Genomic DNA, 16,881 nt, shown 5'->3' with positions numbered 1-16,881 from the left:
AATAATAATAATAATAATAACTTTAAGAACTCTTGTTGCACTCTTCTTAATTTCGAGTTAGAATTTTTTATTTTTTTTTAATAAATAGTCTTGGGGAAAAAAGGCTATTAAATATAATGTTTGTTTGGGGGTTTTTTTGTTGTTTTTTTTGTTTGTTTGTTTTTTTGTTTCATAACCAGGACCCTAGGAAGAACTAGACAGATTGGAGAAATGGTACACATGCTATGTACCTGTTAATTACTTGATAATATAAGCAGGTACAGGTCAGAAAATGTCATCAGTTCACTGAGGGCATTTAGAGTCATAGTTTTATAAATCACTTTATAACAGTGTGTGTGGGGGGTGGTGTGGTGGTGGGGTAATATACATGACATGAAAATTTACATAATTTACATAATTTAGGGGGGGGGGGGTAAATTTGCTCTCTCCTTTGAATGATAATTGGGAAAGGTGTTAGATAATGCTTTTTGTGTGTGTCTAACTGGACCTTACTGCACTGTAGTTGTTTCTATCTTGGATATATATTTTTTAAAGCCTGCTCAGAGGTCAAATGTAGACTGTAAGATAAGTATACAGTAGACAGTATAGGGCTTCTTGACCTCTGAAAAATTCTGCTGCATCTATAGTGCAGCAAAGTAATTGGTCATGTAATAAGGGTTGAGGACCATCCAGACCATCTAGAGCACACACCCACAGTGTTTATATTCATTGAGTCCATTGGACTCCAATAAACACTCTGGGTGTTATTTCAGCACTAGGGATTTTACTGTGCAGGTAAGGCACAAATCAATATTCTATTCCATTCAACTCATTTAATGATAATCTTTATTGGTCACATATACACATAGTAGAGCACAGTGAAATTGTTTTCTTCACATATCCCAGCACATCAGGAAGCTGGGGTCAGAACCCCTGGAGCAGAGAAAGTTAAGAGCCTTGCTCATGGGCCCAACAGTGGCAGTGCTGGGACTTGAACCCCTGACCCTCCGATCAGTAACCCACCGCCTTAACCGTAAAGCCACCACTGCCCCCAATGTCAAAGGATTAAACAAAAACTAGGCTAACACAGAGATTAATGCTTGGTACACAACAGGGAAAAGATCATGTGACCATATTACTTCACAAAGAAATTATGTATGATATGTGTATGGTATGATGTGTATGAGAGTCTCTTTTATGTATTGTGTGATTGTGAGTGTAATTGGGAACAGGTGTCTCTGATTAGTCCTCAGGAGAAGGTAATGTGTCTGTGTGGAGTTTTGGGAGTTGAACTTGTTGGCCATGTTTGTAGTTTGTGGTGCATTCTGGGAAATGGAGTCATGAGTTTGCCATGACATGACACAGAGACACACTGCAGATGCCAGACAGAGACACACAGACCACAGCACCTTCACACCAGTCACTAACAGGTAAGAAATAACTTCTATTAACTCTACAAATTCAAAATTTCAGTTTAGTATTTCAATTCTTCAAAAAATGTTCTTGACCAAAAAAAAACTTATTATATGTAATGTTTACTGTCTTTTTTTTCTTTTTTGTTTTGTTCTGTTTTGTTGTTTTGAGAAAGTGTTATTAGGATCCACTTTATCCTGAATGTAGCAACAATAAATTTATATTTTTCTCTCTGGACTAGTTTATCATTTTTTAAAAATCAATTTGTTTAACTTATTTGAAAATAAATCAAATAATCTGATTTTTTTTTAAATTAGAAATATGACTCTAGTGTACTGACAGAGCTCACTCAGAGAGCACTCAGAAGAAAAAGTATTTAGATGACCATTCCAGTACATTCTATTTGAAAACCCATGTTTTTCTTTTCTTTTCTTGTACCTTGCTTTGGATAAGATAATACTTCCTGTGAATAACTGTACTGTATTTATTTACCTTATGTACCTTAAATATTTTTTTTACCTGTCATAATCATAGTTAAAAATAGCCTGTTCAGTGAGACTGATACATGAACGTTGACTGCAGCTGACTCATTTGCATCCTCATAAACATGTGATAGTCTTTTAAGCAAGGTTTGTTGTCAGGACTACGTTACCCATCAGCCCCTACACCTCACGAGATCACACACACCTGCGTCACATGTCTAATGAGCATGGGTATTTAAGTTCTGTCTCTCGTAGCACTCCGTCTTGTATTTATTGAGCTAAGTGTTTACTTGACAAAAAGGTCAAGTGTGTCAGCATTAGTAATCTAATATACGATGAAGAAATCCACTGTCACGTACTGAACTCTTGTGCTATCAGAGCTTCAGAATAGGAACATGGACTCATCCACTGAATTACTGCTTTTGAATAATTTGTACCAAATCATAACATTAATCACGAGCAGTGATAAAAGCGTCCGTCTTTTATTGTGAAATTGTTGAGTATAAACTTATTTAATTTAAATCCAGTTATTGCCATTACACACATCTGAAACTGCACATACAGTGCACATGCTGTTAGATCTTGTTCTAGGAATTGTACTAATATGTAATGTCTGGATTTTTCCCTCCTTGTTGTTCTCCGCAGTTATGGGTTCAGCGGTGAACTTCATTCTGCTTTTCTCGGGTCAGTTTAAGCTTTTGTTAAAATCTGTAAAACAGATGTTTCATTACATACTCAGCTCATGAGCAATTTCTATCCCAGCAGGACTGTGGGCTCTCGCTTTGTGTGCATCTCGTCAGTTTTATGTGGTGAACACACCAATGAACTGGACCGATGCTCAGAAATACTGCAGAGCGAATTACACTGACCTGGCCACCATTGTGAATGATGAAGAAATGGATGTTGTGAAGGAAGCTCTTAACGGGAGCACAGTAAAATTCTGGATAGGACTGAGGCAGACTGATAGCAATGTACGCGTTTTGATTATTTTAATTAGAATTATTTAAACACTGAGGATATTTGTTTTCATTTTTCCCTTTAAATAACTTTAGCCACTTTTAACAGATCAGCCAACACTTTACTTCACAAAGCAATAGCAGATGTGTGTCTGTAAGATACTGTTTTCATTTAGCAAATGTGTCTAAATTCTATTCAAATAAAACAGAGGAACATGTTTCTATTTTGGTTTTATAACTTAAACCACTCTACCTAACATTTCAAAACTGTAACTAGTCCTTATACTAAACATGGAATTTTTACTCCACCTTTCAAGAACTTCATAAGTTTCAGATTGAGATTCTTGTGATAAAAAATAAATAAATGTGTTTACAGACTATACATTAAAACATTATTAGCTGAATAACTGTTAGCTGCTGAATCCATTTTAAACCATTTCAATAAAACCGTGTTTTTATTTCTTTAAAACTGTTTTATTATCTGAATTATGACTAATGGTATGACTTATTTACTTTTTCCCCTAGACCTCGATTGTTTTTAACAATATGTTCTGGGTCTGGTCAGATAATTCTCAAGTCTCATACGGCTACTGGAATGATAAAGAGCCAAACAACAACGGGATTGATAACTGTGTGGAAATCCTGCAAGCAAGTAAAAATAATAAATGGAATGATGCAGGTTGCAATAACAGTGTCCGTTTTGTCTGCTATAAAAGTGAGTAACGTAACAGAACATTTGAACAGATTTAATGTACAGCTCTAATTAATTCTCTTTAACAGCTTGTAGTTGGAGCTGCTGGAACTGAGATGTAAATTAGCTTTCTGGTTTTTTTTATGCATCCAAAACTGGTCTCGAGATCAGACAGGCAGCTAGCACAGATTTTTGCAAAAGCTGTTAAAAACATTTTTATACTAATTTTTATGGTTATTTAATTAAATCTTTCCTTTCAAACTATTTTAGTGACTGTTATTCTGAGCAATTTAAAGAAATGCTTTAGTCTCCATCCAATTTATATTCTTCTTCTTCTTCTTCTTCTTATTGTTGTTGTTGTTGTTGTTGTTGTTGTTGTTGTTATTGTTATTATTGTTATTATTATTATTATTATTGTTGATTTTGTTATCTCTGCAGAACGAACTCCTCTCACCGTGATCACTGAGAAGAAGACCTGGCGAGAAGCCCTGAGGTACTGCAGACAGCATCATGTGGACCTGGTTTCTGTTGACTCGCAGGAAATGCAGGACTGGGTGGAAGTAGTCACTAAAAATGTCTCCAGTGATATGTGGATTGGCCTGCGTCACACCTGCGCTCTGGGCTTCTGGTACTCGGTGAAGGGAGAGATGATCTGCTACCAAAACTGGGCTCCAGGTAACGGAACCGGAGTGGAAGATTGTGGTGATGTCGAGAGAACCGGAGCGGTTCTGTCCGAGAGTAAGAAGTGGGTCAGCCTGCCACAGACTCACGAACTCTACTTCATCTGTATCACCTTCCAGTGAAGGTCAGAGATCTATACACTTGTCATTACTTAATTATTCACAGAGAAATGAAACTGATTCATGTTCTTCTTATTTATAGGCTACTAGAAGTGGACGCATGAGCTTCAGCTGGATCCTCGTAGTTCAGGACCAGACATTTCTTTCTCAGCATCATTTCACTTAATTTTTTGGACATGCAAGTACAACGATTTATTTAGGAATTTCACAATAATGTTGAGTTTCTTTATGGTGTTGGTCAAACTTTTACTTTCAAAATAGCTCTTAGTAGCTTTACTGTTAGCTTCTGTTTAAAAACTAGAATATGTGAGACTTTCTTTTTGTTCACATGGGATGTGTTTTATTATCAGTAATACGTTGTTTAGCTGTTTAGCGTATCATTAATATTTTTGATTTGCAGTGTTGAGATTTAGTTAGCTACATGTAGCAATGCTACCAGCTTAAGCACATTTTTAACAGAATGGTGGTAGATGAGCTAATTTCCAAATAATGTCGCTTTTCCTGTAACAAGCTATTCTTTCACGAAGTCCCCGTGTAGCGTGACAAATCTAGCTAGTTACATATTTCCAGAAATGAACCGAACCAAGAGTCGTTTAGTGAGCCCTCTTTGTATCTGTTTCTATTTGACGATGTTTTAGTAAAGTAACACTAACTGCTTTTTAAAATGGTTTACAAACAGAAAAGCTAAATCTATTCCGGCATTACCTGTAAAAAGCAGGTACGTTTTATTTCGTTCAATAAAAGAGCCGTGCAATAAAATGAAAATATCCCAGGTGATTTTCCTCACTTTGACAATCTCCTTCAGTGTAGCTAGCTACTTTTTCTTAGAAGCTTGTAGGGTAGCTAGCTACTTTATCAACACAGTAGTGATTGATCATTGAAATCATGAGTGCCTTGTAGCTTGACCAGTTACAGTCACAATGTATCTTCTCCAACATTGTTGATTTGTACGTTGCTGTTCTTTCCAAAGCTTTTTCAAATAAATAAAGTAACCAGATACACTGTTTATGGTTTTTAATCTTTTTTTTTTTTTACATATCAGAATTACACTATATGGCCAAAAGTATGTGGACGTTATGTGCTTGTTGAACATCCCATTCCAGGTCAGCGCAAAGATAACACTGTCTCTTTAGCCCTGCAAACACAGTCCTGGACATAATAAATGTCCAATGAGGAGGTTTTCATTAACACATGGATCTTGAGAAATGATTAAAAGGCCCCAGTAAGTCTGAAAGATAAATTCCATACAATACTGATAATATCAAAAGTAAGAATAACTACAATGAAAAACAATAATTGTTCGTCAAAGTTAACGATTTCGCATCCATTCTAGATAAACAATTTATTTCATAAATGTCTCTGATGATTACAGTTTAATAGCTGATCCTTTACAAACCACAAACCCGGGGTAAAGAGGCTGAGTGAACGTGGTGTGAACTCTGTGGAGGAGCTTCATCGTGTCCGAGACGCTGTAGAAGGACAGAGTTCCTGCCCTGTGATCCACATACACTCCTATTCTAGAGGAGCTGGGCATTACTGGGATTTTAATTTCTTTTTTAATGTGTCTGAACGAGTAGCAGGAGGGATAGCAAAACAATCTCCAGGACTGGTCGTTTCGGCCAAACAAACATTCAGTACCTTTTCCTTTCCTGCTGATGTTTTTATACGACACTGCTATAGAAACGCCATGATGTCCGCTCCATTCGAGCTCCCAGTAACAGCGTCCACACACACTCTCTGTACACAACACCTGGAGATAATAGTCAAATCTGTCTGGATGAACAGAATAGGATTGTGGTGTTTCACTGCAGGTCACCACTGTGTTCCTCTCAGACAGACAGAGGTGTTTATTTACCGTGTCCGGGTCCAGTGTGAACTGGCAGGAATCTGATGGAGATGAAACACAACGGGCCTCGTTTATCAAACTGGATACAAACTAATTTATTTCTAAATCATTTGCAGGATCATTCACACAGGAAAGCTGGTGGTCATGAATGTCCAGTTGTTTCAGAAATAAAATTCGTTTGCTCTGTTTCGCACTGAGTTTAGTGTAAATTTAGGTATAAGGAGACTCGGATCAAATCGCTTATTTCCATTACACACGCCAGTTTAATGATCATTTTGTGGAAAACCAGTCATTTCATGTTAAAGTTCCAAAATAAGCCATAAATTAAGAGAAAAAGACTAGCCGTTCAATTAGGACAAAAGTATTGGCATGCTATAAAAGGAGGAAGTCATGCTTAGGGGGCGCTCTTTCGCCGTTTAGTTGTCATTTTATCGGTTTCAGTTCTCTGTGAGATTCACCTTTTATGGAGTTTTGTTGGTGTCATTAAAAGTAAATGACCTTTGCTGTGACCGTGCAGGGGATTTACTGATTGATTGGCATCTGGTGGGAATATTTCGAGCTTTTTAGCCAAACGATTATTTAGATGCAACTCTACTAAAAGATAAAAGACACCCAATCTTATCATTTAAAACCATGTAAACCTTAAATTAAATAAATACGCATACGGGCCCTAGAATCCCATTGTTCCTGTGCACTTAATAACATGTACAGAGAATGTGTTTGTGGTGTGTTGAAGAAAGAAACTTACACTGTAGGAACTTTTCTCTGCTTTTGGGTTCAGGAAGAGGAATAATCTGGATTTCTTTTACTGCAAGAAGAAAAAAGTAAACTAAATTACAGTATAGTAATGGTCATTATTTCAGTATGCTTTATATTAAATGTAACACCCTTTAAAGGACTTTCAGCTTTTTCTTCTGGGAGAACATTCACAGTTTCTACATAGAACCCTGTTTACCTTAGAGAAAAACACTCCACATAGAAATACTTTAGAAAGTCGAACCGTGACCCATCCAAAGGACCTTTGAAGAACCTTTTGTCTTAAGAATATATACTTTTCAAAAGCCATTGATCAAACCAAGAAGTCAGATCAACCTCAGTAGTCCATTATCCCCCAAGTCAGAAATATTACTTATGCTAGTGCATGGAGCTCTCAAAATTCTCTCCAGAACTTTCCAGTGATTTACCTGCATTTGATACCATTCTGAACTCCTGACAGCAGAACTTTTCCACTTTGTCCCTCAGTTGAGACACAAACGCTGTTACATCCTCAAGAGAGAGGAAAGGACTGAGCTCGATGGAGTGTACGTCTGCAGATCCAGGAATGTCCAAAAGAGAGGGGAAACTCTACAATGAAAATCAAAGAAATTATATACAATATTCTATATAATAATATATGGTATCAATTGTGTGTGTATATATATATATAATAGTTCCAGTACTTTTGTGGCTCATCTCTGTAATTCCACTCTGGCTTTCTGATTCTTACTGCTGATGAGTGGTTTGCATCTTGTGGTATGGCCTCTATATTTCTGCTCTCTATGTCTTCTTCCAAAGGTAGATTGTGATACCTTCACCCCTGCCCTGTGGAGGTTGTTGCTGATGTCACTGACTGTTATTTTGGGGTTTTTCTTTACAGCTCTCACAATCTTTCTGTCATCAACTGCTGTTTTTTTCATTGGCTGGCCTGTTTGATGTCTGCTTGTTGGTGGATTCTTTCTTTTTCAGGACAGTCTATATATTGGTAATGGCTATGCCCCGTTCTTGTCAATGGCTCTGACAGGTTTTCCCTCTTTTCTTCAAAATGACTTGCTTTTCTCCCATAGACAGCTCTCTGTCCTTCCTCATTGTTTATCCTTTTTAACAACAAATGCAGTCTTCACAGGTGCATCCAAGGGCTCAAACCAAGAGTAGACATTCAGCGCCACTAACAGGGCGCAAAAATTGGCAAAAGAAACACCTGTTCTAATATTTTTGATCACTTGAAAAATGGGTGGGTTCAAATAAAAAGGTGCCATGGTCTAAGTTTTTTTAACACATCTAGATGAAAATATGAGGGAACGAAAGCTGAAATTCTGCTCTGACGTCTCATATTCATCCCGTGATCTCAAACCCAAATGAGTTCAGTGTATAGCAAAAACAGAAACTATTGGCCTTGCTGTTCCAATACTTTTGGATATACTGTGCGGGTATGTGTAAGTACAGTGTAGACAATGTGTATGGAATATTATGAATAATACAACATGGAGTGGAGTTACTGTTCCCACCCCAAGAGTTTTAGTTTAACAGTCTGCTCTGAACTGTTTTATTCCTCTTACACAACCGCAATCTTCCAACCATTACAAGATTTTATCTATTAAAAATAACAGATCATGTTTCTCTTGAAGGTAATAAGACAGAAAAGACTCTTGTTGAGGAACACGTACAGACTGTACCAAAGTGCTGACACTGGAGACTCAAATGAACAATGATGTAGCATAATGATCAGGTTCCTATACACCTGTGATATGCAGCTACGCTATTGTCAGAGCTGCTTTTATAGAAAACACCATCCGACCAATCGGACTGCAGAATCCGTAATGTTACCTGGAGGAAATGGATGGGATCCGTGTGTGAAAGCTCCTCCAGCTCAGAGTCTCTCCTCTTCATCTCTGCAATCTCCTGCTCCAGCTGCTTCATGACTTCTTCAGCTCGGCTCACTGCAGCTTTCTCCTGAGCTCTGATCAGCGCTGTCACCTCACAACGTCTTCTCTCGATGGATCTGATCAGCTCCGTAAAGATCCTCTCACTTTCCTGAACTGCTTTTTGTGCAGAGCGCTGTTAGGAGACGCAAAGACAAAGAGAGGAAGGAAAGCTAAAGCAGGCCTCCCTGTAAGAATTAACTCTGTAAACAGCTACATATTAATCATTATTATTATAATTGACTAAAGAAATATATTTACTTCTCAGTTTGAATAAGAATTATGTCGAAACAGCAATTTCTGACTGTTTTCAGAAAATGATTGGCTGGTAGATTGTGATTGATGGAGAATCCTGACTGATCCTAAAGCAGGGTTGTTCTTCCAATAAAATCTAAACTCACCTCATAAAACTCCACAGCTTCTGATAGCTCCTGATGCTCCTTCTCTCTATCCAAGATTCTCTGCTGACATTTTCTCTGTGTCTTCAACAGCTGCTTCTAGATAAAGACAAAACTCAGAACTCAGCCAATTCCAGTGTGGTGGGTGTTAAACATCTAGGAGACAGGATGGAACAGTCCTCCCTATGACCACAAGAGGGCAACCTTTCCAGAGTTCTGAACTGCCTGTACAGCAATTTGTCCTCCATTTTGTTTCTCGGCTTAAACTGCCTGTTAGATAGCACTCTTTGTGAAGTCTTGCTACTGTTTGCTGCATGGCTGAACCTTGAATGTCTAACTTTTGGTTGGTTGGTTTTAATTATTATTATTATTTTTTATTTTTTTTTCACCTTTTTCTCAGCGCTTGCTTCTGCAGCTGATACTGTATCATGTCCTTTATGTGTATCTAACATACACAACATGCAGATACACTGCTGATCATTGCAACAGTAAACCTCCAGCAGTTTGTCATGCTGAGAGCAGATCTGCTCCTGGAGTCGTCTGGAGGCTTCCACCAGCTTGTGCTTCTTAAAGGCAGGAGATTCATAGTGAGGCTGGAGGTGAGTTTCACAGAAAGAGGCCAGACACACCAGACAGGACTTGATGGCTTTGGATTTTTTCCCAGTGCAGATATCACACTCTTCAGTTACAGTGGAACAGTGAGCAGGACGTCTAGCTTGGTGTTCTATCATTAGTTTCTCCATTACTTCAGCCAGAACAGCGTTTTTACTCACAACAGGTCTTGGAGTGAAGGTTTCTTTACACTGAGGACAGCTATAGACTCCCTTCTGATCCTCCTGATCCCAGCAGCCATTAATACACACCATACAGAAAGTGTGTCCACAGAGAATAGTCACTGGATCCTTGAGTAGATCCAGACAGATTGGACAGCTGAACTGATCCTGAAGTCCTAAAATATTCGTCTCCGCCATTTCACTTTGCTCAGTTCAAAAAGAAAAGACGTGTGACATAAAATCTGGGTTGTAATGTCAACCAAAAGGGTAAAAAGAAGAAAGAAAGAAAAAAACTAAAAAATTTTCAGACAGCTAACTCAGTTACACACACACACAAGGACGGAGGAGTTTTAGTTTCACTTCTGCTGAAGTGAAAAGGAGTGGTTAAGAGAGAGAGGGAGGGCGAGAGGAAATGGGAGGGTGTGTGTCCCAACAAAGGACAGGGAAGTTACCACAAATATCCACTGTGTGTGTGCTCTGCCTGTAAGACTGCATACTGCTCGAATACAGTCTACTGTAGCTCACACATTTATTCTATTTACTAATGAACTGGATAAGTCACATTACCTTGAAAGAGAATAAATGATACTTTCACAAAGTCTACTGTATAAACTAGGCTGCGATCCTTATGTGATTTCCCTTAACTGCTGACTACAAGTAACCTGGTAGAACCCTTCCCAATTTGTTTTTACTTCCTGATAAAATTGTGTTTCTGCACAATTTAATTATTATGAAATCTTCTTTAGATCTGGTTTATTTGCATAGAACTACAGTCTGCATCTCATCTATAATGTTGGATTGTGACCCCATAACTGAGAGCTCGTACCATAAGGGGTTAATAATGATCTGAATAAATTAATAAGGGGATTTTGAAGAGGAAAAAGAAGACTCTGCAGATTTGAATCCATCCAAGATGAGAAACACTGATAAGAACTACATCAGGAAACGCCCTGTAACATACAGAAAGCACAAGGGGAAAATCCAGTGTATATTTCTAAGAGATACTGTGCAATGCAAAGCGGATTAAAAATACATTTCATACTCGAATGTTATTTTATTCACGCAGGATTTAACAGACATAATTCAGACTAATGAATAAATAATGCATTGGTGTTTGTAAGTGGAATCATCTTTTTGTAGCTGATAATGCACACATCTACTGCAGAACTGTGTATTTTAGTTCATTTGCATTTTCGTTTTTGGAACTTTATGGAAAGCAGCACAGAAAAAAAGTGGGATGAGAAGAACAAAGAAATATTTGTAAAAGTGAAGCTCATTCTGAGGTACAGAGAAGGCGGAACACAGCAAACGCCAGATACAGACACACTGCAGACGCCAGTCAGAGACACTGCAGACGCCAGACAGAGACACACTGCAGACGCCAGACACAGACACACTGCAGACGCCAGACAGAGACATACTGCAGACGCCAGACAGAGACACACAGACCACAGCACCTTCACACCAGTCACTAACAGGTAAGAAATAACTTCTATTAACTCTACAAATTATTAAATATTTTTTCTCTCTGGACTAGTTTATCAAGTTTTTTAAGTGATTTGTTTAACTTATTTGATAATAAATCAAATAATCAGAAAAAAAAGTATTTTTTTAAATTAGAAATACGACTCTAGTGTACTGACAGAGCTGACAACTGAATGGGTTATGACTAGCGCTCTGGAGAAAAAGTATTTAGATGACCATTCCAGTACATTCTATTTGAAAACTCATGTTTTTCTTTTCTTTTCTTGTACCTTGCTTTCAGCTTGCTTTAGATAATGTAATACTTCCTGTGAATAACTGCACTGTAGATATTTGTACCTTAAATATTTATAGTTATACTTATTTGTACCTTAAATATGTCATGTTTATACAGAAATTTAGAAAATTCAAAACTTTCAAGCACCTCTGTAAATATAACAAACTCTCATTAAGTTTGGGTTTTATCACCAATACCAGAGCAGCTCATGCTGCAGTAGACTTCGGACTGAAACATTACCCGTGTGCTGTTTAGATTATGGATAAAATATAGCATGAATGTTGTATTTTGTGGTATTACTATCTTTAAACCAAAATGATTTTTATTTTCTTGTTAAATATCTGCTCTGTGTGCTGCTAGTGTCCAGTGTAAAAGCCATGTTGTTTACAATGACAGTTCTAATGGTCTAATTCAAATGAAGGCTAATCTTATTTTAATTATAATAATGCTTACTTTTAATAATGTAAAACAAAAAGATCTTATTACCAATCTAAAAATCAGGTTTATATGAATAGAACTACACTATAAATGACAGTCAGTAAAAATCTCCTGTGACCTTATCCACATCTGAGGTTACCCCAAAGCTGAGAACCCATGTGTTAAAGCCTTAACAATCATCTAATTCTATATAATGATCTACTTTTAATAAGATGATTTAAAAAGGTCAAAGCAGAAAGTTTCATCCATCCCGGATGTAAAACTCTGATAATCACAAGACCAGGAAAAGTTGTGTATTGATGAGAGATACTGTGCAGTGTGGAGGCTAAAAATACATTTCATACTCTAATGACTGGTGGACTGGATATTGTGTTGGGGGTTCAAAGTTGATCTGTCCTTTTGTATAATACACACAACTACTACAGAGCGGTGTGTTTTAGCTCATTTGCATTTTGTTGCTTGGAACTTTATGGAAAGCATCAACAAAAGTGTGAAGCGCAAATACAATGAAATACTTGTTAAAGTGAAGGTCATTCTGATTTCCAGGGAAGACAAAACAAAACATAGAGAGAGAGTCAGAGACAGACACACACACACACACACACACACACACACACACACACACACACACACACACACACACACACACACACACACACACACACACATCAGAGCACCTTTACAGTCACATTGTGGAATTTAGATTTTAGGTTAATAATTACATTCCTCGGAGCATGGTGGTTTAGTAGTTAGCACGCTTGCCTCACACCTCCAGGGTTGGGGCTTTGATTCCTGCCACTGCCCTCTGTGTGTGGAGTTTGCATGTTCTCCCTGTGCTTTGGGAGTTTCATCCAGGTACTCCGGTTTACCCCACCAGTCCAAAGACATGTGCTGTAGGCTGATTGGCATGTCCAAAAGTGTCTGTGGTATGTGCACGTCTGTGTGATTGTGCCCTGCAATGGCTTGGCACCATGTCCAGGGTTTACCCCACCTTGTGCCCCATGTTGCCTGGGATAGACTCCAGGTTCCCCGCCACCCTGTAAGGATAAGCAGTACAGAAAATGGATGGATGGAATTACAATGAAATTATGAGTAATTAATACAAATAATGAATAAAAATTATTAATACAATATTACTGGAGGACACTACAGACACACACACACACACACACACACACACACACACAGGTGCATTTAAAAAAAAATTATATAATGGAAAAGTTATTTTTTCCATAATTTAATTCAAAAAGGGGAAGTTTCATATATTCTAGAGTCATTAGACATCAAGGGAAATATTTCAAGTCTTTTTTGTTTTAGTAATCTTGATGATTATGTCTTACAGCTCGTGGAAATCAAAAATATCATTCTAATATTTTGAGATACTGGATTTTTGATTTCCATGAGCTGGTGCACTAAAGCTGTGTCCAGATTTACTAAAGAAATGTAAAATATCCATGGGAAAATATTTTACATATATTTTTCTCATATGAATTCATAGGGGTGCCAATAATTGTTGCACATCTACAAAGAACAAACAATTGCAAACAAAACCTGTGTTTTGTTTGCAATTGTTTGAGATCATGAGAGCAGAGTATGTTTGTGAATACTTTGAACAAAATATCAAAAGGTTAAACAATAAAGACAATTTTACACAGCCTTCTTTGCTTATATTTACCCAGGGTGCCAATATTTATTGGAGGGCACTGTATATGCTTTCCTAAGGAAATCTGTTTAATCTTAAATATTATCTTCATACTCAGTTACATCCCTCGTGCTATCAGATCTGAAAAGATTTTAAAATGGAAACATGATCCATCTGTTGCATAACTGCTTTTGAGTGAACATTAACATTATACATAATGTCCTCACTGTAAAGGTTGAGCATTACCTTATTAAATGTAAATGTATTTAGTGACATTATACACGTGAAAATTACACACATGAATAGCTCTAGGAATTGTGCTAATGTTTAATGTTGAATTTTCCCTCTCTGTTGTTCTCCACAGTTATGGGTTCAGCGGTGAACTTCATTCTGCTTTTGTCAGGTCACTTTAAGCTTTTTTTAATCTGTAAAACTCTCTTCTGTTTCATTACCATACTCCTACGCTCATGAGAGATTCGTATCCCAGCAGGACTGTGGGCTCCTGCTTTGAGCGCATCACGTCAGTTCTATGCGGTGGAAGAGAACAGAGACTGGAGCGAGGCTCAGACATGGTGCAGAGAGAATTACACTGACCTGGCCACCATCGAGAACCAAGAAGAAATGGATGCTGTGAAAGACCTTCTCAAGGGTAAAGGAGGCAACTTCTGGATAGGACTGAAGCAAAACAAGACTGTAAGCAATTATATATAGATATAGATATAGATATGTATGTATGTATGTATTCCGTATATTATATTTTTATATATTTATTTGTATAATCATTTAAAAAATGAGAATTTTCCATGTATTATTACCAATTATCTGTACCATTGGCAGAATAATTCATTTAAATAAAACCACATTTCTGTTTCATTAAAACTCATTCTGAAACTTTCAAGTTGTTTTTAGTTTTGTTTTGTACAATTATCATAAAAAAGTGTTGTGAGGTTCTAACACATGTGAATGAATTTTCCCTAGTACTGGCACATTTATAAGAATAGGTCCTGGTACTGGTCAGATGGCGCTCCATACAACTACACGTACTGGCAGAATGGAGAGCCAAACAACGAGGAGGGTGATAACTGTGTGGAAGTCTACAGTGGAAATAATACATGGAACGATGCAGGCTGCCATCACCGTCATTCATTTGTCTGCTATAAAAGTGAGTAGCCCAACAATGTTATAATAGATTTACTGCACGGGAACTGAACATGAATAAAGATGCAGAAAACCAGACATCTGTTATTATGTCTCTATTTTATTTTTATTTTCATTTTTCTTTCATTGCCTTTTGAGGTATATTTTCTCCATGGAAGGTATGATGCAAATAAAGCCTATTATTTTAAATTTCTAATAAAAATTCTTGTTTTAGTAAAAATGTTACTATTATAATTAACAACAGTAATGGTACTACTACTACTACTACTACTACTACTACTACTACCAATAATAATAATAATAATAATAATAATAAGTAGTAGTAGTAGTGGTTGATGTTGCTGTTGTTATGCCTAAATTGGAACAAAAAAAATGAAAGAGGAAAATGAACATGAATTCATAGAAAAGGACACTACAAAATAATGTATATGTATAATATTTTAAAACACAAAGGCACAATTATTTAACTAAGATATTTAATAAAAATGATTTCCACATTTCTTCTCTCCTTGCAGAACGAACTCCTCTCACCGTGATCACTGAGAAGAAGACCTGGCGAGAAGCCCTGAGGTACTGCAGACAGAATCATGTGGACCTGGTTTCTGTTGACTCGCAGGAAATGCAGGACTGGGTGGAAGTAGTCACTAAAAATGTCTACAGTGATATGTGGATTGGCCTGCGTCACACCTGCGCTCTGGGCTTCTGGTACTCGGTGAAGGGAGAGATGATCTGCTACCAAAACTGGGCTCCAGGTAACGGAACCGGAGTGGAAGATTGTGGTGATGTCGAGAGAACCGGAGCGGTTCTGTCTGAGAGTAAGAAGTGGGTCAGCCTGCCACAGACTCACGAACTCTACTTCATCTGTATCACCTTCCAGTGAAGGTCAGAGATCTATACACTTGTCACTGCTTAATTATTCACAGAGAAATGAAACTGATTCATGTTCTTCTTATTTATAGGCTACTAGAAGTGGCCGCATGAACTTCAGCTGGATCCTCGTAGTTCAGGACCAGACATTTCTTTCTCAGCATCATTTCACTTAATTTTTTGGACATGCAAGTACAACGATTTATTTAGGAATTTCACAATAATGTTGAGTTTCTTTATGGTGTTGGTCAAACTTTTACTTTCAAAATAGCTCTTAGTAGCTTTACTGTTAGCTTCTGTTTAAAAACTAGAATATGTGAGACTTTCCTTTTGTTCACATGGGATGTGTTTTATTATCAGTAATACGTTGTTTAGCTGTTTAGCGTATCATTAATATTTTTGATTTGCAGTGTTGAGATTTAGTTAGCTACATGTAGCAATGCTACCAGCTTAAGCACATTTTTAACAGAATGGTGGTAGATGAGCTAATTTCCAAATAATGTCGCTTTTCCTGTAACAAGCTATTCTTTCACGAAGTCCCCGTGTAGCGTGACAAATCTAGCTGGTTACATATTTCCAGAAATGAACCGAACCAAGAGTCGTTTAGTGAGCCCTCTTTGTATCTGTTTCTATTTGACGATGTTTTAGTAAAGTAACACTAACTGCTTTTTAAAATGGTTTACAAACAGAAAAGCTAAATCTATTCCGGCATTACCTGTAAAAAGCAGGTACGTTTTATTTCGTTCAATAAAAGAGCCGTGCAATAAAATGAAAATATCCCAAGTGATTTTCCTCACTTTGACAATCTCCTTCAGTGTAGCTAGCTACTTTTTCTTAGAAGCTTGTAGTGTAGCTAGCTACTTTATCAACACAGTAGTGATTGATCATTGAAATCATGAGTGCCTTGTAGCTTGACCAGTTACAGTCGCAATGTATCTTCTCCAACATTGTTGATTTGTACGTTGCTGTTCTTTCCTAAGCTTTTTCAAATAAATAAAGTA

At 37.3% G+C, this 16,881-nt stretch overlaps 3 protein-coding genes and 1 long non-coding RNA gene across 7 annotated transcripts; 2 read left to right on the top strand and 2 right to left on the bottom strand.

Annotated features, from left to right (window-relative positions):
• Positions 1–442: 442 nt before the first annotated feature.
• LOC124628293 (C-type mannose receptor 2) lies at positions 443–5,318 on the top strand. 2 transcript variants are annotated; one of them, XM_047156545.2, is made up of 6 exons: positions 443–1,409; positions 2,520–2,558; positions 2,640–2,845; positions 3,356–3,545; positions 3,960–4,326; positions 4,404–5,318. In XM_047156545.2, exons 1-5 carry the CDS (start codon positions 1,358–1,360, stop codon positions 4,322–4,324), a joined length of 852 nt encoding a protein of 283 aa, XP_047012501.1. In that variant the 5' UTR covers positions 443–1,357; the 3' UTR covers positions 4,325–4,326; positions 4,404–5,318. The 2 variants fall into 2 exon arrangements, with proteins under 2 accessions (XP_047012501.1, XP_053537640.1); XM_053681665.1 differs by having other exon boundaries at positions 2,637–2,845.
• Positions 5,319–5,320: 2 nt separating this feature from the next.
• Positions 5,321–10,387, bottom strand: LOC128633055 (tripartite motif-containing protein 16). 2 transcript variants are annotated; one of them, XM_053681650.1, is made up of 6 exons: positions 9,633–10,387; positions 9,247–9,342; positions 8,751–8,981; positions 7,352–7,511; positions 6,916–6,996; positions 5,321–6,208 (listed from the first exon to the last, which is right to left on the bottom strand). In XM_053681650.1, the coding sequence occupies exons 1-6, from the start codon at positions 10,212–10,214 to the stop codon at positions 5,688–5,690; spliced, it is 1,671 nt and encodes a 556-aa protein (XP_053537625.1). In that variant the 5' UTR covers positions 10,215–10,387; the 3' UTR covers positions 5,321–5,687. The 2 variants fall into 2 exon arrangements, with proteins under 2 accessions (XP_053537625.1, XP_053537626.1); XM_053681651.1 differs by having other exon boundaries at positions 6,916–6,975.
• Positions 10,388–11,372: 985 nt separating this feature from the next.
• Positions 11,373–16,785, top strand: LOC128628782 (macrophage mannose receptor 1). Of its 2 annotated transcripts, none has more exons than XM_053681677.1 (6): positions 11,373–11,494; positions 14,220–14,258; positions 14,343–14,548; positions 14,834–15,017; positions 15,529–15,895; positions 15,973–16,785. In XM_053681677.1, the coding sequence occupies exons 2-5, from the start codon at positions 14,222–14,224 to the stop codon at positions 15,891–15,893; spliced, it is 792 nt and encodes a 263-aa protein (XP_053537652.1). In that variant the 5' UTR covers positions 11,373–11,494; positions 14,220–14,221; the 3' UTR covers positions 15,894–15,895; positions 15,973–16,785. The 2 variants fall into 2 exon arrangements, with proteins under 2 accessions (XP_053537652.1, XP_053537653.1); XM_053681678.1 differs by having other exon boundaries at positions 11,374–11,494; positions 14,346–14,548.
• Positions 12,260–15,639, bottom strand: LOC128633068 (uncharacterized). Its single transcript, XR_008396733.1, has 3 exons — positions 15,545–15,639; positions 14,450–14,530; positions 12,260–13,250 (listed from the first exon to the last, which is right to left on the bottom strand). It is a non-coding gene; the product is annotated as an uncharacterized LOC128633068 (long non-coding RNA).
• Positions 16,786–16,881: the final 96 nt, after the last annotated feature.

This window comes from Ictalurus punctatus, chromosome 7 (genome assembly GCF_001660625.3).
Source record: "Ictalurus punctatus breed USDA103 chromosome 7, Coco_2.0, whole genome shotgun sequence".
Classification (NCBI taxonomy): Eukaryota; Metazoa; Chordata; class Actinopteri; order Siluriformes; family Ictaluridae; genus Ictalurus; species Ictalurus punctatus.
Note: the sequence above shows the minus strand (reverse complement) of the source record. Positions and strands in the feature narration are given on the sequence as shown.